The 25,630-nt window shown below is 44.7% G+C and overlaps 1 protein-coding gene across 5 annotated transcripts in view; it reads left to right on the forward strand.

The window, feature by feature from the left end:
- Positions 1–18,314, forward strand: part of LOC137531694 (SH2 domain-containing adapter protein D-like) — a 56,984-nt gene extending 38,670 nt beyond the window's left edge. For all 5 annotated transcript variants that reach the window (XM_068251645.1, XM_068251646.1, XM_068251650.1 and 2 more), the window contains 5 exons: positions 1,034–1,154; positions 4,156–4,335; positions 8,884–9,085; positions 10,866–10,979; positions 14,869–18,314. In XM_068251645.1, coding sequence (XP_068107746.1) covers positions 1,034–1,154; positions 4,156–4,335; positions 8,884–9,085; positions 10,866–10,979; positions 14,869–15,052 — 801 coding nt within the window. In that variant the 3' untranslated portion in view covers positions 15,053–18,314. The remainder of the gene's footprint in view (positions 1–1,033; positions 1,155–4,155; positions 4,336–8,883; positions 9,086–10,865; positions 10,980–14,868) is intronic.
- The last annotated feature ends 7,316 nt before the right edge of the window (positions 18,315–25,630 follow it).

Genomic DNA, 25,630 nt, shown 5'->3' on the forward strand with positions numbered 1-25,630 from the left:
CCACGCCCATTTGTTCGCCTCGCGCGCCGCAGGTTGTAGCCACACCCATTTTTTGCCGTCAGCTCCCCCGGAAATTGGTCCAGCACCTGCATAGCACCCCCTAAAAAAATTTCCTGGAGCCGCCACTGGGCCTTGGGTGCCTTGAACGTGTGCAAGGTATCATGAGAGCTGAGGATTACCAAGGGATTGTGGGTCACACTGTAGACCCCAGTGTCAGAAAGCTGGGTTTCCGTCTGAGACCTTGGGTCTTCCCCAAACATACATCAAAAAGCGCCCAGAAATGGATGGCAACAAAGTCCTGGAGAGTGGCCAGCAATAAGTCTCTAGATATAAATCCCATTGAACATCTGTGGAGAGATGTTAAAATTGCTGTTGGGAAAAGGTGTTGTTTAAATAAGAGAGACCTGGAGCAGAATGCAAAGGAAGAGTGGTCCAAAATTCCGGGTGAGAGGTGTAAGAAGCGTATTGATGGTTATTGGAAGCAACTGATTTCAGTTATTTTTTCCCAAAGGGTGTGCGACCAAATATTAAGTTAAAGGTGCAAATACGTTTTAAGTTTGTCCAGCCCATTTTTTTGGAGTTTTGTGTGACATTATGTCCAATTTGCTTTTTTTCCTCCTTTTTTTGTTTTTATCCAATACACACTAAGGGAATAAACATATATATTGCAAAACATGTGCTACTGCAATACTTTTCTGTGAGAAATACTTGATGGTTTGGAAACATTTCTGGGGTGCCAACAATTTTGGCCATGACTGTAAATAAGAATGCTAAGTAGGAGTACACACAGTACAGTACAGGGCTGCTTTCAATGAAAATCTCAAAACCACTCTTTGGTAATGAGTTAAAGGGTTAACCATCCCGCACCACTTTGTAGCTACTTAGCAATGGTTTATAAGAGTGTCTGGAAAACTTTCCAGGAATTTTGATAAGTAATTGCCTTGCCAGAGTTTGTGAACCTTTCAGTTTGGGACTGATGACAAGTATATGAATAAAGGTTCATCTTAGCTATGTGATTATATCGTTACTACAGGTTGATGAAGTTGGTGACTACTCTAACCCCTTTGATATGAAGAACAAATGTATTTTTGATCAGGAAGAAATAGAAGATACCAGTTACATGGAGCCATATGATGACCAAAGGACTGTGGAAGGTGACATGTTTACTATTTAAAATCATAGCAGTTAAATTATGTGTAAAATCAAAGCTACTCTGGTAACTGTGGAGGCACCAGATGATTTTGAATACTCTGAACAGGTTGTGTAGGTAAACTCTCAAATTTTACCATGAAGATGGTAAAATTGGTCAGTGATTGGTCAATCAAAATTGGATGTGTATACCAAGCTTTGGGATGCATATATAGTATGGAATTCTTGAAAACTGTTGTGTAGGTAAGCTTTCATACTACATGGAAGTGGTAAAACTGGCCATTCAAAATGGAGTGTGTGTACAAGAATTTTTAACTGGCCAATCAAAATTAAGTGTGTGTACCAGGATTTAAACCCTAACTACCACAAAAAAAAAAATCTGTGTATGTGGACCTGTTCACAGTGGTCAACTCTCAGCGCAACGCTGCAGAATAATTCTGCATTGTCAACTCACTGCTCATTTCATTCGGTAGGCCTGTTCACAATACTGCGTTGTAACTGATCATGTCATTCTAATTTGCTGCATGCAGACTTTGTATTAAAGTCCATGCCCAGTCTCTATTGTAGTTCACAGTCACTGTATATAGCATTATAACGTGTGTGTGTACAACTGACCACTGTGAAACTAGCCTGTGTGTGTTTATTCTGATTATTTTCTTGATTACTGGTAGCTCAAGGGCTTGTTCACACTACAAGAGCTGTTTAACCACTTGAGGACTGCAGTGTTAAACCCCCCTAAAGACCAGGCCATTTTTCTGTAAATTGGCCACTGCAGCTTTAAGGCACAACTCAGCGCACAAGTGATTTCCCCCCGTTCTTTTCTCCTCACCAACAGAGCTCTCTGTTTGTGGACTCTGATTCCTTTCCCAGTGTTTATTTTATTTTTTATAAATATTTTTATTTTTTTTAAAATAAATTTTCCTTTTTTTCCCCTCTAATTCCCTCCCTCCCCCAGTCAGCCAATGATGGCTATCGGCTCTCATAGGCTTCAGCCTATGAGAGCCGATTGCTCTCCTGTGTCCCCGGGGGACAGCCGTGTCACACGGCTGTCCCCAGTACAGCGCTGCTGTAGATCGCAGCGATGTACAATGTTTATATACGGCGGTTTCGCCGTCTAACAGTCTCCAAGCTGTGAGCGCCACTGGGAGACTTAAGGCGGAGATGCGTGTGCAATCTCCTGCAAGCCCCATAATAAGCCGTTCACGCCAATCGGCGTGGAACGGTCCTGGGGCTTCCGCCACGTTCACAACAATTGGCGTGGAGCAGTCCGCAACTGGTTAAGCGCTAGTGAATTTGAAAAGCTCTTGCTAATGCAATTCTATAAGGGATTTTTTCAAAATCATATCACTCCAGTGTGAACACACACATAGGATAACGTTAGCAAGAGCTTTTAAAATCACAAAGCGCTATAGTATGAACAAGCCCTAAAGGATGTTTTATTGATAGGGTGTAAAATATCACTTAGGAGAAAAAGGCCTCGATTCATCATTGTCTTTGAGATAACTTTTTCCAGTTTGTTAAATTACCGAATTCGAAGTTTAGCGATTTCTAGTTGTATTCATCAAGGTTTTTCGGCATTCGGTGTGAAATCGGTAACAATTCGGTAAACATTCGGTAACGTGTCGATATTTCCATTTTACAGCGGTAATTTAACACAAGGCCATAACATTCCCATGGAATTGTGGGTAAAAGGCAGTCCTTTGAGCACTACGTAGCAACATTCTGAATAGGGCTTAACACCTGGACCAGGATTCTGGAAGTGGTTGGGACAATCCCACAATTTGATAGGAGCCTTTTCTAAAAAATTATAGTGCAGCTAGCAAAATTAGTTAACCCTGGCACTGCCTGTGTTCTCTTACAAGATGATTCAAGAGAAATGCAGATGTCCTGGTATAGCAAATAAATCTATTCTCTTACAAATTTATATGGTTGCAGACCTTATTCTTGCCCTTCTGTGCCTTTGAATCACTCTCAGCTGCTACATAACCACTTCAAATGGCTCCATCTTCTCTGTCAGCAATGATCTGACAGGAATAACGACAGAGCAGTGAAGGAGATAGCTAATCCTAAATGTAACGCTAAACCACGCCCACTTTCATTTTCATGAATTGCACTTTCTTCCGTTTTAGCGAATCGTTACCGAATTGTTAACGAATGTTCGCTAACAGCTGTAGATAACTTTGATGAATCCTGAAATGAAGTTAACAAATTCGGTATTGTTGTTAACAAATTTGCTAAGTGTTGATGAATCGAGGCCAAAGTGAACTGAACTGTTCTTCACCTTGTAACCCATAATTACACATTTTGGGTCCATTTCACAAGACAGCAGAGTACACTTAAGCTCCCTGCACACTGCATGCGATTCCGATTCCTATTTTTAATTGTTTTTTACATCCGATTCCTATTTTTAATCGTTACTGCATGTTGCGTTTTTTCCTCCGTTATTCTGTTGAATGCATTCAGGGAAAATCGGAAACAGATTCGGAAAACGGATTTGCAGTGTGCAGGGAGCCTTAAAGAAGCTATACAGCCTGAAATTACACTTTCATTTTATGCAGCTATTGTTTTGTCACATAAAAGTTATTATTTCCTGGAAGCCGCGTGGCAGCCGTGTTATGTCTCATAGCTCCATTGCTGAAAAAAATGAAATTCTGTTTTCTCTCTACTCAAGTTGAAAAACAGAATGCCATTTTTTTCAGCAGGGAGGGCGGGGCTACTTGATGAGACCCAATGGCCACGCGGCTTCTGAAGGTTTTCGGGAGGCTGTATAGCTTGAAATTACAAATTTAGCTGAGAGGTTAAATTTGCAGCCAGCGTGAGTCAGGTGCTGCTTGGGTGAACACACATCCAGGATTTTTCTTCTTTTTGTCAGTATTGAAAGATTGAGTCCCATTAGATTTGATTGGATTGATTGCATCTGCGCGGTATTGAATGGGAACATCAATACGTGTGTATGGGTACCTTTGTATGTAAACTGACTGCAGTTTTCTTTGTGGATGTCCAAAGATCATCAGGATTCCAGGGAGGTGTCAGAAAAGGTTCTGCAGCTCTATGACTCTCCATACCATGAGAGATACAAGACACTCCCCCATGAAACCTGCCAACCCTCTGTGGACGAGAGGCCAGCGGATGAGTATGACCAGCCCTGGGAGTGGAAGAAGGATGACATCAGCCGAGCCTTTGCAGGTACTACAGACTGAAGGAATGTATCTGTTACCACACTGTCAGGAGCTGTGATGTGCTGTTATTCAAACTGATATATCTGTCTGACTTTCTGAAGCATCTTAGAGTGCAGACTGGTACTCACAAATGTTCTGACATCTATTGAAGTAGCAATTGGTCTTCACAGCTTTCACAAACTTACTATTAGCCAATGAAGATTCTGCTATTATGATATTGTTTTTAAAGAGGGCAGATCAATCTTTCATAGTATACTTATAGTGCAGGACTGTCTTAACAGTTTGATGGCTGTGTAGAAATGAGCTGATCTGGGTTCCAACTGATCCGTTCAGCATTTTGGTGGCTATATCAGTTTGCCTTTTGTAAACCATGGCTCCTGATGGACATCTGCATGTTACAGATTTCCAGCCCATTCTCTACAAACAGTTAACTTTTAGCAGCTCCACGGTGTGTGTAAAGTGTCAGATCACCCTAATCTAATATACTTTTAGATCAATTTTGCTGTTAGGTACATAGTCATAGTTACATAGTCAGTTTGATCGAAAAAAGACATCCGTCCATCAAGTTCAACCAGAAAAAAAAGAAAGAAAAGAAAAACACCATCCTGAGCCCTTATATATCCCAGTTGATCCAGGGGAAGGCAAAAAACCTTATACGTTTCCACTTGTGCGCGGCATGCGTCTTGCGAGAAGTGATGCCGGCACAGCTGCTCGTGTCTCGCAGCCGAATCCCTCTAGCTGCGCCGTGCGCGGCTATGGGATTCTGACACTGACGTGTGCAATTATGCTGCAGGGCCTCAGATTTTTCCTCGGCCACGAATTCAGATGCCTTACATAGACTTCTATAGGCTGCGAAAATCCATCCGAATTAGTGGGCGCACTAGTGGGCTCAACACAATTGACTTACAATAGCAAACCGTTTTTGACTGTGCCCAAAATTGTTCTAGTTTGTCCCAGCCCTTAATATGAGCACAGAGGAGTACTACAGCTTATGCTTCCAATCGAGGAAGTCATTACTGCAGCCAGGGGATGGTTGGGAGGTGGAGTTGTAAGTGGTAGGGACATCCTCATACTCGTTCAGTCCACTTACTAATAATTACTGTACTTCCTTTTTCCTGTGGTCTTTGGAATACCAAAAAACTCTATCCACAAACTTTTATTAACCGAGTTCCTTGACCTTTTTGACTATTACTGAAGACTGGCTTTTACCCCCTGACATTGTGTCTGCACCCCCCTATGGAAGCCTCCACTTCACACATACATACACCCAGACCAGGCAGCAGGACAGGTGGTGAGGTGAGGCTCATGCCTCTCCTCATACTGCATATACAGGGTCCTCCAATATCAGCATAAAAATACATCATGTGACCTTTCCACTTCAAAAAGGGAACATACTGTAAGTTGTATATAGAGAATTTAAAGAGGAACTGTAGTGAAAGGAACGTAATGAATAAAATTGTTGTTTTTTTTAAACAATATTCATTTATATGTTATTTAGTCACTGTTTGCCTATTGTAAGTTTTTTTCTCACCCTGATATATATTCTAAAAATTAATCACAGGACTGCCTGGCAGTTGATCTTTGAGGAATGTTTGGTTTTTGAGAGTTCTAAGCCAGTAGTAAATACCGTATATTCCGGCGTATAAGACGATAGGGCGTGTAAGACGACCCCCAACTTTTCCAGTTAAAATACAGAGTTTGGGATATACTCGCCGTATAAGACTACCCCTCTTCCAATGCACACAATTAAAAAAAAATAAAAAAAATCATATACTTGTGCTATGTATGAACAGATACTGGTGCTGTACTGTATGTGTTACCCAGTATATAACAGTATATAGTCAATTGACTTTTAAGCGGAGAGAACCCGAGGTGGGTTCTGACAATGCAATGCACATACAGAGGCTGGGTTTGCCTATACTGCCCAGCCTCTGTTGCTATTTCAGAAATTTAAAGCAGGCTTAGGCTACAAAAAGATTTCCAAAGCCTTGAACATCCCACGGAGCACTGTTCAAGCGATCATTCAGAAATGGAAGGAGTGTGGCGCAACTGTAAACATACCAAGACAAGGCCATCCACCTAAACTCACAGGCCGAACAAGGAGAGCGCTGATCAAAAATGCAGTTGAGAGGTCCATGGTGACTCTGGACGAGCTGCAGAGATCTACAGCTCAGGTGGGAGACTCTGTCCATAGGACAACTATTAGTCATGCACTGTACAAAGTTGGCCTTTATGGAAGAGTGGCAAGAAGAAAGGCATTGTTAACAGAAAGCATAAAAAGTCCCGTTTGCAGTTTGCCACAAGTCATGTGGGGGACACAGCAACCATGTGGAAGAAGGTGCTCTGGTCTGATGAGACCAAAATGGAACTTTTTGGCCAAAATGCAAAACGCTATGTGTGGCGGAAAACTAACACTGCACATCACTCTGAACACACCATCCCCACTGTCAAATATGGTGGTGGCAGCATCATGCTCGGGGGGTACATCTCTTCAGCAGGGACAGGGAAGCTGGTCAGAGTTGATTGGAAGATGGATGGAGCCAAATACAGGGCAATCTTGGAAGAAAACCTCTTGGAGACTGCAAAAGACTTGAGACTGGGGTGGAGGTTCACCTTCCAGCAGGACAATGACCCTAAACATAAAGCCAGGGAAACAATGGTATGGTTTAAAACAAAACATATCTATGTGTTAGAATGGCCCAGTCAAAGTCCAGATCTAAATCCAATCGAGAATCTGTGGCAAGATCTGAAAACTGCTGTTCACAAACGCTTTATCTAATCTGACTGAGCTGGAGCTGTTTTGCAAAGAAGAATGGGCAAGGATTTCAGTCTCTAGATGTGCAAAGCTGGTAGAGACATACCCTAAAAGACTGGCAGCTGTAATTGCAGCAAAAGGTGGTTCTACAAAGTATTGACTCAGGGGGCCGAATAATTACGCACACCCCACTTTGCAGTTATTTATTTGTAAAAAATGTTTGGAATCATGTATGATTTTCTATCCACTTCTCACGTGTACACCACTTTGTATTGGTCTTTCACGTGAAATTCCAATAAAATTGATGCATGTTTGTGGCAGTAATGTGACAAAATGTGGAAAACTTCAAGGTGGCCGAATACTTTTGCAACCCACTGTATTATGTTACTATTTAATTGTAGTAAGAGTAGTTCAATTATAGAATGCCTACTGCAAGCAGGGGGCACAAATAGCAAAATCAATAGCAACATTTAAAGAGACAATGGATGAATTTCTTATAAACAATTATCTCAGCAGTTTTAATGACCAAATAATGGCAATGGAGCCTTAAAGAGAATCTGTAACAACAAAAACCTCCCCTGGGGGGTACTCACCTCGGGTGGGGGAAGCCTCCGGATCCTAATGAGGCTTCCCACGCCGTCCTCTGTCCCACGGGGGTCTCGCCGCAGCCCTCCGAACAGCCGGCGACTGTGCCGACTGTCAGTTCAATATTTACCTTTGCTGGCTCCAGCGGGGGCGCTGTGGCAACTTTCGGCACGGAAATAGACGGAAATACCCGATCTCCGTCGGGTCCGCTCTACTGCGCAGGCGCCGGAAACTTGCGCCTGCGCAGTAGAGCAGACCCGACGGCGATCGGGTATTTCCGCCTACTTCGGCGCCGAGAGGCAACAGAGCGCCTGCGCAGGAGCCAGGAAGGTAAATATTGCGTCACCGCTGCACGGAGGGCTACAGCGAGACCCCCGAGGGACGCAGGACGGCGTGGGAAGCCTCATTAGGATCCTGAGGCTTCCCCCACCCGAGGTGAGTACCCCCCAGGGGCCGTTTTGTCGTTACAGTTCCTCTTTAAGGTAGCCGAACACTGCCATCTGATTCGACCAACAGATAGATCCCTCTCTGATCGAATCTGATCAGAGAGGGATCGCATGGCTGACTTACTGCAAACAGATTGCGAACCGATTTCAGCCTGAAACCGTTCACAATCTGTGGTGGTGGAGGTGCTGCTGCCGCCGCAGTTTACCCCCCCCCCCCACGCATACATTACCTGTTCCGGCTGGCGCGAGTCCCTCTGTCCCCGCAGCTTCTTCTCCGCTCTGGTCTGGTCTCCGGGGCTGGCATGCTTCACTTCTTCCTGCCCGGCAGGAAGTTTAAACAGTAGAGCGCCCTCTACTGTTTAAACTTCCTGACCAGAGCTAAGACGGAGCAGCGGTGAACGGGGATAGTCGCGCCGGCGGAGCAGGTAATGTATTGCCGCTCTATTGCGTCGGTTGTCGGGCACTCGAACGGCGCTAGCGACGCGCTCCCTACCCGCGGGCGATCGACAGTAATTTCCCGCAAGGAGCGATCGACGGGATCAATCTATTTCGGGACAAAATAGATCGAAATTTAGCGTGTAGCGTGAACGAGGTGACAGCAGATTCGATCCCAGTGATTGAATCTGCTGTCGATCGGCGGGGAATCGGCCTAGTGTATGGCCAGCTTTAATCCAAGGAATCCCTCTGACTTCAACGTGAGTTAAGAAACCTACGTAAACATACGCTCACATCATCCAGTTTTGACGGTATTTTCTTTTCCTTCTTCCAGTGCAGTTCGAGGGGTCGGGCTGGCAGTGCGGATCTCCTCAGATGAGGGCGCGGCTTCTGCAGTCCACACCAAGGAGCCCGGTAAACCTGCATCCACCAAGTCCTGAGCTTAATGCTATTCAAAGAGAGCCTAACTCGCCACCCAAAGAGCTTGACTGCTCGAGAGTGCGGAAACCCATGTGTGCCGAACTACAAAGACATGCGTAAGTCCTTGCATCAAAATAAATGCACCTTCACACACTGTTAAAACTGAACTCCAATCAAGAGTAAAAAGGAACTTTTGAATTATGTGCTATTTAAAAAGCTTTAACATTAGATTTCTATGCATGCGGTATGAATACATTACACTCTTCAGGAGAGACCACAGGGCTGTCTCGACTGAGAATCGAACATGTGTACTGGTCAGGGCCGGCCCGCTCATGAGGCGGGGTGAAACTTTTGCCTCAGGTGGCAAACTTCTAGGGGCGGCATCCGCCCGTCCGTGGGTGCGGGGGGGGGGGGGGGGGGCGCGGCCGCCAAGCTGGAGGGGTAGCGGGCAGGACAGGGGTATTGGGCCTAGCGGTGGGGAGGGGGGTCAGACCCCCCCCTCCCTTGCCTGGGTCCCCCGATCTGCGCTCCCCTCCAGCTTTAAATAGTGAGTAAGCATCCGACAGTAAGAGGCACGGGCGGGGGATCACTCACCTCTTCCTCGTTCCGGCGTGCGCTCCACTGACGTCACTTCCTGCAACGCCGCCCACTGTATTGTACGTGGCGGGCGTTGCAGGAAGTGACGTCAGTGGAGCGCACGTTGGAACGAGGAAGAGGTGAGTGATCCCCCGCCCGTGCCTCTTACTGTCGGATGCTTACTCACTATTTAAAGCTGGAGGGGAGCGCAGATCGGGGGACCAGGCAAGGGAGGGGGGGTCCGACCCCCCTGCCCGCTACCCCTCCAGCTCGGCGGCCCCCCACAGGGGGGGGGGGGGGGCGGCAATTTTTTCAAAATTTGCCTCAGGCGGCAAAAAGTCTAGGGCCGGCCCTGGTACTGGTGTGTCTCAATGTTGCTACAGCAGCACTTCTGTGACACCTGAGCGCATGTTCTACTCCTCACCCTTCCCCCTGGAATCCGCTCCATCATACATTTCTGTTGTCCCTTCACCTCCTTCCTCCGTAGCAACAGAAAAGTCCAAAGCAGGTCAGAACACCAACATAAGTCCATCCAAATGTATTTAATCAGCAATCCATCATCAAATAGCTGACAATTGTTTTGGGGCCATGGTGGGTCGGCTTTATCAAAGTATAATGAGGACAATGCATTTATTGTCCTATTATGCTATTATGGCCATACAGCTACTGATATTAAGCCCCAAATTCGATGAAAATTTGTGCCACAAGCATGCCAGATCGATGATTTGACTGTTTTTATGGCAAAATTATTTGAATGTGTTGATCAATCAAGCTGGAAAATCTCAGTCTGACGTGGCCGTTTGGGTACGCGGTGGTAGTGGCATGGGATACTGTGACAAATGCGACGGACACCGGCTGTTGTCCCCTCAAATGTAAATGTCCTCACCCGGTGCCCATGCATTGTAAATCTCAGCTCTCCAGCTGCCTCGACTCCCAGACTCCTCCACTGTATCGCCCGACCACCGCTTTACGCATAGGTGTGATGTCACACGCACCATGTGATATACGTGCCACCACGTATTGGCACTCGGTGTGACGGCAATGGCGATGCAGTGGAGGAAGCCAGGATTTGGGGGCATCGCAAAGCCAATTTCTGAGAGATTTCATGAAATCGACTGGGAATTGGCCTGCGGTTTATGGGCAACCAACATAAACCAATAAATTAAATTAGGGAGAGATCTGTCTCTTGGTCGATCTGCCCATACATTGCTAGATTTGTGGGTACCTTAAGATGTTGTTGAATCACTGGGTTGCTAATGGAGATGCTGTGGTGCTGTGTACAGGATAATGTGATTGATATCTCATCCACTATCTTCTCAGGTGGTTTCATGGCCCTCTGAGCTGCACGGATGCAGAGAAAAGGTTGCACAAAAGTGACCCAGGAAGCTTCTTGTTGCGCACGGAGGCTGAGAGCATGTACTTCCTGTCTGTTAGGTAAGTGCGTCAAACACAGGGCTGAGGGCTCTATCTGCCATACTACAATCCATGCACCATGTTAGAATACTTCATCTTACCTATATGTTTATTCTGTGTGAATCCTCCATCTTTCCATATGTAATGCTTCTAATTGCCTGCAGCAGGGAAAGGGTTTGGAGCAGAGAGTTGAAAAATTGCATTCTGCACTAGTATAGAGATGCAGAAATGTAGATATGTTTACTTACCCAGGCTTCCTCCAGCCCCATAAGCATGGATGTGTCCCTCGCTGTCCTCCGTTTATTGGCAATCAGCCCCAGTAATGGGCTCAGTCGGCTCCAGACTGAGTCAGCCGGGGTCTTCTGCGCATGTGCAGAAGACCCGGACTGACATCACTGAATGTGCAGAAGACCTGGGCTGACTTCACTGAGCCGAATACCGGAACTAATTACTGCTAAACGGAGGACTGTTGGAGGACGGCGAGGGACGCATCCGTGCTTATGGGGCTGGGGGAAGCCCCTGGTAAGTAAAAAACTTTGTATTTCGCTGTCCCTGGTACACTTTAAAATGCACCTGAGATGGGGGATTAGTAAAAATGTATACATACCTGGGGTTTCCTCCAGCCCCCTCCTGCCTTATCGTTTCCATGGCGTCCTCTTCTTCTCTGTTCGCCTGCAACTGGCCCTGGACAATCCCTCAGCTGGGGCTAGTCAGCGCATGCACAGTCCAGTCAGACATGCTTCCCTGTCTTGCTCCCGTTGCCAGGAGCGTTGGCGCAGAAAGCTCCAGACAATGTGAACGTGGCTGGAGCACACGGCCGGGTCACACATGCGCAGTTGGCCCTGCAGTGTCGGACTGGGAGGTGGAAATACTGAAGTAATCCACCTGCTGGCCAAGCAGCAGAAACCCTGTGTTATCACTCCCAATAGAAACCTGCAGCAAATCTTCGCTGTGAGCAGCAACACCTGATTACTGCTGCTTGGCCAGCAATTGGATGTCCTCAGCTTTTCCAGCTCCTAGTCCGACACTGTGGCCCTGGACCAGAGGACTTTCCCGGGCCAATTGCAGGCAAACGGAGAGAAAGAAGAGGACATAGTGGGAGCAATCGGGCCTGAGGAGGCTGGAGGAAACCCCAGGTATGTATATTTTAATGCTAATCCTCCATCTCAGGGTCTCTTTAAGACTATTTCAGTTAGTAGTTTTATGCTAGATACACAATACGAAATTTTCTGGCAGATTTACTGTCAGATTGATTATTTCCAACATGTCCGATCAGATTTCCGATCGATTTCCGAGCATTTTCCAATTGATTTCCAATTGAAGTGAACGGAAAACGGTCGGAAATCATATGGGACATGTTGGAAATAATCGATCTGACAGTAAATCTGCCAGAAAATCTAGCATTAGGAATCCATTAATTGTAGAATCTCAGGCTTGTGATTTGGTGTTTCCATCCTTAAAGAGACACTGAAGCGAAAAAAATGATGATATTATGATTTGTATGTGTAGTACAGCTAAGAAATAAAACATTAAGATCAGATACATCAGTCTAATTGTTTCCAGTACAGGAAGAGTTACGAAACTCCAGTAGTTATCTCTATGCAAACAAGCCATTAAGCTCTGCGACTTTCAAAGTCGTGGAGAGGGCTGTTATCTGACTTTTATTATTTCAACTGTTATTGAACTATTTACTTTTTCTCTGCCAGAGGAGAGGTCATTAGTTCACAGACTGCTCTGAAAGAATCATTTTGAATGCTGAGTGTTGTGTAATCTGGACATATTATAGAATGATGCAATGTTAGAAAACACACTATATACATGAAAATAAAAATATGAGAATATTTTCTTTGCTGCTAATCTTCTAGTAATTATTCATAGTACACAACCAATTCATTATATCATATATATTTTTTTCGCTTCAGTGTCTCTTTAAGGCCCAGGGCCAACTAAATCGCTTTCAACAGCGCTTTGCACTTTCAAGGAATAGCCGGGGATTCCAAAAGCTCTTTTGGCAATGTGACTTAATGTCAGTGATTCCACTGCTGCATTTGCCGAAATTGCGAATGCGCAGGGTGCAGCATTTTCGGAGTAATACAGGGTCCAAAATCGCATTCTTGCACTCCGGAATATGCTAGCTTGTTTTATAGCTTTTTGCAATTCCAAATGGCTTCTAGCCCTCATGCAGGATTCCCCAAACGTTTTACACCAAGGGCTGGTCCGCTGTTCTTGCGACACCAGTTGCACACTGGGGTGCTGTGCTGCACATCCTGTAAGATCAGGCTTACAATGGAGGGGAAAAGCCACATTGTGGGTAATGCATGTAAGGCAACGCATACAGTATGATATACTGTACATAAAAAGTATTCCTTACCGCAACTGTAAACGTGCATGTTGTTCAGGACCGGGTTATACCAATGGATTTTATCACACCGCACTGCTAGTGCGCCGATGTGACCGTACCATTACAATATAATCACATTGAGTTTGCCATGCGATTATACTATTTGACGCAATGCCACATGTCAGTGTGAAATTTGCCTTACCTTTACACTTAATCCTCTTTCTAATTGTATACCGTACATTACTGCTGAGACTATCTTTAACACCTATATTAACTCTCATACTAGCCTCAGCTTTAACTTTATCTGTGGCATCAACATTTTTTTTATTAATATATTTATAGCACCAACATCTTCTATGAGTGGCCAAAAATTAGAGGCAACCTCTAATAACGTGTCGGTCCACCTTTAGCTCTGATCACAGCCAATATTTTTCTTGGCATGGACTCAACAAGATGCTGACACCGTTGTTGAGGAATGTTGGCCCATACTGACATAATGGCAGCATTGAGTTGGGTGAGATTGGATGGTGGTGTTTCCAGCCTTTGAAGTCGGAAATAGGATTGAGGTTAGGGAACTAAAATAGCCATGGAAGCAGGTTTAACTCAGATGTTCCTCAAACCACTCTGTGACTGATTGAACATGGTGGCAAGGTGCATTGTCATCGTTCCTGGGCCCACTACAGGCATCTTTTTCTATTTTTCTGTAATATAATTAGCACTCTTGATGTTCTCCTGCTATAGCCCAACCTTTGCAAAGTCCTTATATAAGCAACTGTGCGTTGTTACGTCACTGTCAGACTGGTTTACTTTCAAATAAGTGGTGTCTCTATTTTTCTGGCCTCTCAGTGTAGTACAAAACAATAGTGGTTACCATAGGTACAGAAGAAGTTCAGCACATAGTACAGTTACAACAATTATAATCACCAAAATCTACAACTCCGGAGCCCAAATCTAACTGTACCTCTTTTGACATAAGCACTTGCAGATCTGTGCAGAGCCTCTGTTCAGAGAGCGATCTATCACTGCTACACACTGCAAATCTATTAAAAATCAATAGTACCACCGCTATTCTAGAGCTAGTGAGGATCCCCCAGGTCTCCCTTATACTCCACCTCCACGCTAATATGGCTGCCGTCATTGCCCATACCCCATGACCTGGCGGCGTATATGAGGGCATCCGTGTTGACAGGTCGCTACGGCATCAGGAGATGATGGAAGCACAGAGAAGAAAGCGTGTCTGATGAAGAGGTGAGTATGACAGCTCATCTCTGCGCTTACACTCTGCAAGGTAGCAGTATTAGCAGGGGGTACACCCAGGGGGTGCCCGTCACCGGCTCTAACCTCCCCCTAGGGTTCTTCCGCTTCCCCACCCTTTCTCGACCATTAAGAAAAAAAACATCCTGTCCTATCGGTTGACTTCAGCCAGAAATCGATCTAAACTATGGTTGGACGTCTCACAGTGAATGGGCAACTTTAGAAATATAATGGATATATGTCGCAGTACAAACGTAAAATATATAATGGTTATGTCTGATGTTTCACAACCTTCCATTTCTGTTTCCTCCACAGAGGGCGCAGCAGCATATTGCATGTGAAGGTGATCGTCATGCCAGATGGCCGCTTCATGCTGGGGGACAGCGGCCCAACATTCCCCTGCATCCCTGACATGGTGCAGCATTATATCCAGTCTCCTCTTCTCTTCCCGGGGGAGGGACAAGTGTGTCTGCAGCATCCAGTGCCTGTGGCGCTATAATGACTCACATATAGTGACTCACACCAGCAGCAATAACATTTGCTAATAACAAAGCACATGCATTAATATAGATGGAGGAAGCCTAGTTAACTAAATCAGACTCACCTCTGACAAGGTCAGCTGTTCCATGGACCTCTGCGATGTACCAAAGCATATATGTGCTCTGTATCTGCACATGGACTACAGTAATCACTGAGCCTTTATAACACTCTATGCCTGGCTTAGGAAGGCCTATACTAACGCTTAAGAGACTGGAAAAGGGGCGTTCCCCTGGTGGAGGAAAGGATGAGGCCCTCCTTGTTGCATTTTCTGTTGTTTTATGTTTCTTTAATCTTCAGGTTGACTTTTTTATAACTTGCCTTGATGGAAATGGTACACTTATTATACACCTATTTTTACAGTACTATTCGAAGGATTGTTTTGTCTTTTTTTTTAAAAGAGTACCTGTGCTTTAAAATCTGTCTTGACAGAAAGCCTTATAGGTACTCCCTGAACAGTAATTCAAATACTGAGCAGTACAGATTTTGCTTCTATAAGAGGATATGAGGAGGAAACACAGGTCTTATTATGCAGTGATAATTAGACTATTCACCAGAAAAGTACCATTATTTCAGCACTTGGCTGGCTCAACACTTATGAGAAGGGTGATCATTTAAAAAGACTGCCACAGTTAGAATTACCAAATTATTCTCGTTTTTTATCGACGCTTTAGTGGCGATCTCCATATTCAGTAAGTGGTGGTCACTTTATAAAAGGCATCCTGTTACAGTGGAATGGAAGAAGTCTAATGTTAAATTGATGTTTGTTTCAAACACTCCATTCGCCACTTTTCTGTAAATAACTGTACCTGACCACTATGAATATCAGTGGGCCATTTACCATTACCCTTAAACTAACTGTCAGGAATGACCAACAGTTATGCCATTCAAGTTAATGGAGCTTCTCATCGCCACTTTAAAGGGTAACTGTAGTGAGATGTATATGGAGGCTGCCATATTTCTTGCCTTCTAAACAACACCAGTTGCCTGGCTGTCCTGCTGATCCTCTGCCTCTAATACTTTTAGCCTTAGACCCTGAACAAGCATATGCAGAACATATTGTATGTCAGATCTGGCAAGATTAGCTGTATGCTTGTTTCTGGTAGTATTCAGACACTTCTGCAGCCAAATAGATCAGCACGACCGTCAGGCAACTAGTATTGTTTCAAAGGAAATACATATGGCAGCCTCCATACTCCTCTCACTTCGGTTGTCTTTTAAGATTATCTCGGGCTAGAAATGCGATGCTTTTAAAAGTTTGGGACCTGGTTTTGTTTCCTGGGGACTACACATGGTGTTGTAAAAGTAGCACTCATTTTTTAAAAATAAGAGTGTATTTGTCTATTCCGCACTTTATCTGAATAGGCCCCATAGCTCTTTTGTATACGGACAGCTGCAATACAGAACCCTGTCTGCCTAGGCTGCCTGCACTCCCACACTGTTATACACTAACAAATGTTGCCTGAGTGTTATTGTTTATAAGGTGAATGGACATACTGATCAGAGTTGGATGAAAAGCTCACCTATTGCCTCACATCTTCGTTCTACTCTCATATTCCTTCCCCATCAAACCAGCTGCCTTTACAGAACTCTGTTTCCAGGCTGGACTCCGAAAGAGCCAGCGGGCTCCTGGATGGCTTTATTCTCATTAAGTAAGCTGGTTTTAAACTAAATGTAGTATGTTAGAAGGATAAAGGGACAATTACAGTAAGTACAGTGCTGATAGGGTTGTATGTATGTATATAAATGAGATTTGGCTGCCTTATTATATCTCTTTATATGAGCAAAATCAATAGTTATTTTTTATACTGTCTCTGTGTCACATGTCCACACTCTCCATGCAGTACTTTCTAATTGTAACATCACTTTAGTTAAAAAGCTGATCAAGCATAAACCAGTGCTGTGCAAGTTCTATAATGTTATTAAAAGGATCTCTTCCCATTTCAATTTGCAGTCAGCTATAATTTCCTAAAACTGCCAGGAAGGTTAAATTTCACTAATTTCCTACCATGGCAACAATATATCGCTTTGCGCGCAGGTTGTCACCTGTCTTGTGCACAATGCCTTTGGATGAAAAGTGAAGATGGGGGGAGGGATTTGGCCTGTCCATGGGCGATATTATATGCAGAGTGCACTGCGTATCGTCAGGGCCGGGCCGAGGCACAGGCTGGAGAGGCTCCAGCCTCAGGGCGCAGTGTAGGAGGGGGCGCAGAATTCATTCAGCTGTCATTCCTAATTGTGTTTGAAGCAGAAAGAAATATGAAAAGGGGATACATGGCAGTGACTGCAAGCCAGATAACTAGATATTAAGGTGTTGGGGAGGTTGTGGGCCCTGTGGCACCTCTTAGTCTAATAGCAATCAGTGTGTGACGGCTGGGGTGGCAGGGATGGAGGGGCGCACTTTGGTGTCTCAGTCTTGGGTGCTGGAGGACCTTGTCCCGGCTCTGCGTATCGTTATGCAGTATATACAGCTACCTGCCTATTTGAATTTTCTGCCAGTTTAGGAAGATGTTAGCTGGCTTCAGGTTGTAATGGAGAGAGAACTTTTAACAGATCATTTTATGCGCATTTAATAGAACATTGTTATTACAATAAGGCATAACCTATGTAGTAAACATGTTATTGTTTTCATAAATTAAAAAAGAAAATTCTTGTCTCCTACGTAAAGCAAATGTTAAGTGGCTGAAAAAAAATGTGATACTTTTCTGGAGAAGGAAGGCTCTGAATCCTATAGAGCCTTCCTGGTCCTTTCTCAGTGCACTCAGTCCACCACTGCCCACCTGTTCAAATGTGGCGCCTTCAGGACTCCTCAGAAGGCTTTGGAAGTACTGACGAGCGGCTCGATATTGTGCATTTCTCAGTTTGCGCATGCGCAGTACAGAGCTGCTTGTCTTTGGAAGGGCAAGTACTTCCGAAGGCTACCCAAGCTGGTAGAAGAACACAGCAGTGGAACGAGGGGACAGAGAGAGGACAGGGAAGGCTCTATGGGGTCCAGTTCCTTCCTTCTCCATAGGTAAGCAACTTTTTTATTTGCGCACTACAGTCCCACTTTAATGATCTGCTACCTGCTCACTCTTGTGAATCTCCCCATGCTCTTCCCTATAACCACTTGGTCATTCATGGGGGATAGTTCCCCCCCAGAGACTGGTAACTAGGAATGAGCAAGCACAGTTTTGCATGAAGTAAAACTATACCAGATTTTGTTTGAGTGGGAAGCCGTGGCACAGAGGGTAAAAGTGTAGCTGTAAAAAAAGATTAGATACTCACCTGCAGCTTCCTCCTGCAGCATAAACCCGTCTGATTCCCACGCCATCCTCCCGCAGTCTGCTGTTCAGCCGCGATCAGCCCTGGTAATAGGCTCAGTCGGGTCCAGTCCGGGTCTTCTGCGCATGTGCAGACCTTCCGCGCATGCGCAGTAGACCCGAACTGGCGCGACTGAGCCAGATACTGGGGCTGATCGCGGCTTAACGGCAGACCGCGGGAGGACAGCGTGGGACTCGGGCGGGTTTATATTGCAGGAGTAAGCTGCGTGTGAGTATCAAATCTTTTTTTTTATAGCTCTGGTTTACTTTAAGTTGCCTGCATGACCACCTCAAGCCACAGCACTCCATGCTGCACCTCATCCTCCTAACACTTCCAGCTTCACAGCTGGAACCTCCACTGTGAAAGAGGAAGTGCTAAGAGGATGGCGCCCTGCTTGAACACACATGGGTAGATTTTGCTTCCTCATCCCTAGTGATGACATATCGTTGCTTTGAGTCGCTAGGAGGAAAGCATGGCTTCACACCAATTGGTGGGGGGAATGAGCAGGGAGTAAGACATTGCTGAGTATCTGTGAACTGTTACAGTAGGTTATTTTCATTCTCTTGAACTGCAACATTTGTACTGAACTTTTGGAAATTGCTACTTCAAATTACAACAAATGGTCCAGAAATTGGACATGAATAACATTAAACAAAAAAGGCTTCCACAGCACCATTCCATATTTATGACCATTTCATAATAGAAGGGGTGTTTCCCTGTAACAATAATAAATCCGTTGTAAGGCAGTTGAATTTTGGCCAGGCTCTGATGTCATAAAAACGTTATGTGGTTAGCAGCTGCTGAGAGGACAGATTGGACTTTGTATTAATGAATGTACATTTCCCTAATGTATTAACCATTGTGCATTATAATACCTCAGATTTCCTACAACAGCAATTGCGGTACCTTTTTGTGTACATTGCCTCCCTCCCTGTAAACACCTACTTGTATTTTAGCATACGCAAACACGCAAAGCATGGCAAAGTTACTATATTTACACAAGTGCATGAACTTGAATTTAAATTTGGGGTACCCAGCATATACTGTATTGCCAGTTGGCCATGTGCATAAAAGCATTCATCCTGCAAGTATAAAATGAACAGAGGCGCCAAAAGACTAAAAATAAGATAAAACTTTTAAAATATGCAGAGGAGGCAGTGGTGGGCTTACCTCCCCAGAGCAGACACAGAACTGTCACTTTAAAAAACACATAATTTTATTGACATATTCCAGAAAATCATCAGGCAATAAATGAGGAGTAGAACAACAGCAGTGAGTCGGGATAACGCCAAACGCCTTTGTACAGAGGCTAGGTGTTATCCCGACTCACTGCTGTTGTTCTACTCCTCATTTATTGCCCGATGAAGGGGTTGATTCCTGTAAAACGCGTTGCAACCCTTTTCTGGAGTATGTCAATAAAATGATGTGTTTTTGAAAGTGACAGTTCTGTGTCTGCTTTGGGGAGGTAAGTCCATCATTGCCTAAGCATATTTTAAAAGTTGCAAGGTTTTTTTTGACGGAACCGTTAGGGTTCACATATACCTGTTGCTTTGCGCATCCTGAAAACTAGGATTGCAGCAATAATGACAAGGTGCATCACATGTTGCTGGTATTATGCAATGTGTACAGTGCAGCATACAGTCCATAGATTTATGTTTGCGCATATTGGTCGGTAATGCACAGCACACTGTGCGTTAAGATGAAAATCATCACACTGCAAACACGTCAGTGTGGAAGCGCTATTGGAACATAATTTTATCTCAGTGTGATGCCTTTATATTGTCCGTTACGCCACAATGCAGCAGGCAAAGTGTGAAAGGACACTAAAGGCTAAACTGCTATTCAAAGCAGCCAAGGTGTAGTGTACTTTCTCTACCTCCTCCTTGGAAATGATATATTTTATTCTGATTGAATAAGGCATGCGTCTTTCTGTATTTACTTGTTATAAACTCTATCCTGAGAGTTTGGGAACATCCTTTGGTGGCTGGATGCCTCTGACACAGGAGACCTGGGTTCATATCTTCTTCCTTCTTCCTGTTCGGTAAGCCAGCACCTGTTCAGTAAGGAGACCTTGGGAAGGTCCCTAACACTGCTACTGTCTATAGAGGGTGCCCTAGTGGCTGCAGTTCTGGCGCTTTGAATCCACCATGAGATAAGCGTGATATACAGTAAATGTTTGGTGACCTTGATCTTAAAGAGAACCCAAGGCGGTTTATTAAATCTAAAAAAGGGACACAGAGGCTTGTTCCCATCTGCAGGACATGCATGTGTACCCTGATCACTGCGCTCTGCTAGCCTGCCCCCCACCCCCCTGGAATCTGGCGACATTCTGAACCTTGATAAACTACGGGGAAGGGGCTCCCCACTGCAGGCTAAGGAACGCTGCCAAAGTGCCTCTTCCCCGCCTATCAGAGCCTTTTAATAGGCTCTCCACTGCCTGCTCCCTTCCTCTCCCCCACCACCTCCACGTCAATCAGAGGAGAGGAGGTAATGAGCACTGCCTGGTTCAGCAACCCTCACGGACAAGGCAGCATGTTTTTTTTTTTTCACTTGTAGACCCGCTCGGGTTCTCGTTTAACTTTCTCTGCTCCCTTTCATGGCAGATCTGAACTGCAGTGGATGAATGTTAACCTGCGCATCCCAAAAACTAAGCTCTTAGGCCTGGTGCACACCAAAACCCGCTAGCAGTTCCGCAAAATGCTAGCAGATTTTGAAACGCTTTTTCTTCTTTTTCTGTAGCGTTTCAGCTAGCGTTTTGCGGTTTTGTGTAGCGGTTTTGGTGTAGTAGATTTCATATATTGTTACAGTCAAGTTGTTACTGAACAGCTTCTGTAACGAAAACGCCGGCAAAACCGCTCTGAACAGGCGTTTTTCAGAGCGGTTTGCGTTTTTCCTATACTTAACATTGAGGCAGAAACACATCCGAAATCCAAAAAATGCCTCACTCCGGGAGGATTCGTTTCTGCAAAACGCCTCCCGCTCTGGTGTGCACCACCCCATTGAGATACATTGACCAAGCGGATCCGCAGCTCAAGCGGCTGCAGAAACGCTGGAAAAGCCGCTCGGTGTGCACCAGCCCTTAGGCCTGGTGCACACCAGAGGAGTTTTTCTGAGCGTTTTCAGTTTTTAAATCTGCTGCTAATGTTATCCTATGTGTCCGTGCACACTGGAGCAATGAGGTTTTGTTAAAAACCCCATAGCATTACATTGGGAAGAGCTTTTGAAACCTCTAAAAGCTCTTCCCAATGTAATGCAATGTTTTTTTTTACAAAACCTCATTGCTCCAGTGTGCACAGACACAAAGGATAACATTAGTAGCAGATTTAAAAACTCAAAACGCTCAGAAAAACTCCTCTGGTGTGCACCAGGCCTTAAGGTGGGTACACACATCAGATAAAAGTCTTTGGAAAATGAAAGATCACAGACCAATCTTACCCCCTTCCATGTAGTATGAGAGCCATACCTACACAGTCTATTCTATTGAGCTGAACTCCCCATCAGATAAAAATCTTTGCAAGATGCTGCACACATGCAACAGATCAGTATCTGCAAAAGATCAGTTCCTGAAAAATGCATTCATTTAAGGTTCGTATACACGTCCGATAAAGATCGTTCGTTACGAACGATTCGTGACGTTTACACGATATTCAAATTAGACCGAAAAGATCGTTCGTAATGAACGATTGTGTACACATGTGAACGATATAAGTATAAAGTACTGAACGACGAACGATTAAAAAATGCGTGCGCAAACGGAAGTGACGTTATGACAGGCAATAAGAACATGCGTTATCGGACGATCTTTGTACACACTACAACGATTGAACGATTATCTTTCGAAAAAATCCGCCGGGTTGGATCGGTCGGATTGAACGATAACTGTCGTTATCGTCCAAAAAAACGATCGTTGGAAAATTTGGAGCACACGATTATCGGTCCGATTGTCGTTATCGTTCGTTTTTGAACGATCATTATCGTACGTGTGTACTCAGCTTTAGTCTATGATATCTGCAGATCTCATACACACCTTGTTTAACGGACATTGATCTGCAGATCAGACAATCATCTGAAGATCCATCCTGGTGGGTCTGATCTGCAGATGATTGTCCGTTAAACAAGGTGTGTATAAGATCTGCAGGATATCATAGACTATGAATGCATTATTCAGGAATGGATTCTTTGCAGGAACTGATCTTTTGCAGATACTGATCTGTTGCATGTGTACAGCATCTTTGTGTGCAGCATCTTGCAAAGATTTTATCTGATGGGGAGTTCAGCTCCATAGAATAGACTGTGTAGTGTATGGCTCTCATACTACATGAAAGGGGGTAAAATTGGTCTGTGATCTTTCATTTTCCAAAGACTTTTATCTGATGTGTGTACCCACCTTTAGTGGGGTTTTTCATTGGATAACGATGCAGGAAGTGTTTTCCTTAGTAACATTTATGGCCCTCAATTTTATACTTCATTTTGATTATATCACCTGAAAACTTCTATATACTTCTACTTATATATTTGTAAATGTTTGTTAGCTATTTTATTAAAAGGTAACTTTTTACTTTCTGTGTGCATTTTTTTTCTTTTTCTCCTTTTACATTTCTGGGAATTTATATGAATAAAGGGCACTTGTAGTGACGTGTTAGGAGGCTGCCATCTTTAGGGCTTTTGCATGCAGATGCCTGAACGTGTGCTATTAAGCCTCATTCTTGTTAGCCACTGAGCGCCTTCTGGCTGAAGTTTTATGCAGCCAAATGGCAGAGTTTGTAACCCCTCCCATGCACGTTAGTATTTTACTTTAATTGTGGCTACACAAGCCTTTTGATATGAGCAGGGGCGTAGCAATAGGGGTTGCAGAGGTTGCGACCGCATCGGAGCCCTTGGGCCAGAGGGGCCCCGAAGGGCCCTCCCTCAACTACAGTTTTAGCTCTGTATTGGTCCTGTGCTCATAATAATCACTTCTATAGATACTTTGAATAGTGGTAGTCATTAAAAAGCTGTTCCCCATGCCCTTCTTGCACCTCTGACACTGTAGTTGCCGTTGGCAGGTTTTGATGTGCCGTATCAATTGTTACATATAGAGTGCTTGGGGGGCCCCATTGTAAAACTTGCATCGGGGCCCACAGCTCCTTAGCTACGCCACTGGATATGAGTATGGCTGTGGCCAAGTCTTTCTCAGTGCAAATTAAGTTGTCAGTTCAAATTCTGATTAAGTTGAAGTCTTTCAGTACCATCCACTGTTTTTCACTTTTGTGATAACTGTTGTGAAGCAGCATCCCTGTAATATAATGTAATAAGTGGAGTTGCATAAAAATGCAAATGTTTGGAATGGAAAGTTCAACCAAGCCTCCTACAGACTAGATCAGTGGTTCCCAACCTTTTATGAGGTATCGCCCCTTAGGGGAAGACGACTCACCCCTGTCGCCCCCCCCTTCTCTTAGTACGGTATACCCTTACGCCAGGTGGTGGTACCAGTGGAGGGGGTAGCGCTGTGACCTTGCCAGCTAAAAATAGCCGGTGACTCAACTACTTCGCGCCAATTCCCTTACCGGTGTAATGTCAGCTATTGCAGCCCCGCACGTTGTGCAGCCCCGCATGCACAGTAGGAGCCTGCATCCCATTAAATTGTGCAGCCACGTAAAACGTCCTAAATATCTCCGCTTCCGCACCGAAATTTTCAGGGGAGGGAGGGGACCCCCAGATCTAGCTCTGTGCCGAATTGCAGCCCCCGAGCCCCGCTGGTTCCCAAGACTGATTGCAGCAAACCTATCTCGGGAACTAGCGGGGCTCGGGGGCTGCAATTCGACACAGAGCTAGATCTGGGGGTCCCCTCCCTCCCCTGAAAATGTCGGGAGTGTACGTGGTGCGGAAGCGGAGATATTTCAGGCAAATAATATCTAACTTCCCACTGAGCATGCGCGATACTCAGTGAGGAAGGCTGCTTCCGGGCTGCAATATCTGACATTACACCGGCGCGTGGCCAACGAGCCCTGAGGAATTACGCAACTCTATCATGCACACTTGCATATTTTATACAGATCATATTTTTTGCCCATAATTTTCCTAAAAACGAGTGACACTGCGACACTTTATTTTTTCTGCCTTTTCATACTGATCGCCCACCTGTCGCCCCCCCACAAATTTACCGCCCCCCTTAGAACCCAAATGGCTCACCTGGGGGCGATCGCCCCCAGGTTGGGAACCACTGGACTAGATGATCCATGATGACTGAGAAAAGTGTTTTGGACCAACTCATATAAGAATCCACTGTATATGTCGCTAAACCATGAAAAAGCGCATTATCATCTTTTGTCTCTCGTGCTGCAGGATGCCACCCACTTGTTTACCGTACATACTACCTCCTCCCCTCTCCACACAGGATCAGCAGGACGGCTAGGCAGTTTGTATTGTTTAAAGTGGACCTGAACTCTTGCACAGGACAGAAGGAAAACATAGAGAAATGCACCCTGTTTGTATTTAGAGCTTTTAGCCTGTCTAATTCCCCCTCATCTGTGACCAATCACCAGTGTAATTTGATCTCTTCAGCTGTGTCAGTTCAGGAATTGCCTCTGCCACAACAGAACTGGTAATTGGTAAACACAGGATGTTAACCCTATGTCTGCTTCCATGATAACAGGAAGTAGACACACTACAGATTTATTGCAGGATGTGTATCAGCTGTAACAAAGAAATGTTTTGCTTTAAAGAGACTCCGTAACAAAAATTGCATCCTGTTTTTTATCATCCTACAAGTTCCAAAAGCTATTCTAATGTGTTCTGGCTTACTGCAGCATGTTCTACTATCACAGTCTCTGTAATAAATCAATGTATCTTTCCCCTGTCAGACTTGCCGGCCTGTGTCTGGAAGGCTGCCAAGTTCTTCAGTGTTGTGGTTCTGCTATGAACTCTCCCTTCCAGGCCCCTCTATGCACACTGCCTGTGTATTATTTAGATTAGGGCAGCTTCTCTCTTCTCTCTTATCTTTTACAAGCTGGATAAATCCTCCTCTGAGCTGGCTGGGATTTTAACATACTGAAGAATTACAGACAAGGGCAAAGCTGTTTGCAGGAGAAAAACGAGCAGCCTGAAACTTCAGTGCATGAGAACTGCAGGGGGAAAGAAACACACAATGATCTCTTGAGATTCAAAAGGAAGGGTGTATACAGCCTGCTTGTGTATGAATGTATTTTCTATGTGTGGACATACTGTACATCAACCTACTTCCTGTTTTGGTGGCCAT

The sequence above is a fragment of the Hyperolius riggenbachi genome, chromosome 9 (genome assembly GCF_040937935.1).
Source record: "Hyperolius riggenbachi isolate aHypRig1 chromosome 9, aHypRig1.pri, whole genome shotgun sequence".
In the NCBI taxonomy this organism is placed as follows: Eukaryota; Metazoa; Chordata; class Amphibia; order Anura; family Hyperoliidae; genus Hyperolius; species Hyperolius riggenbachi.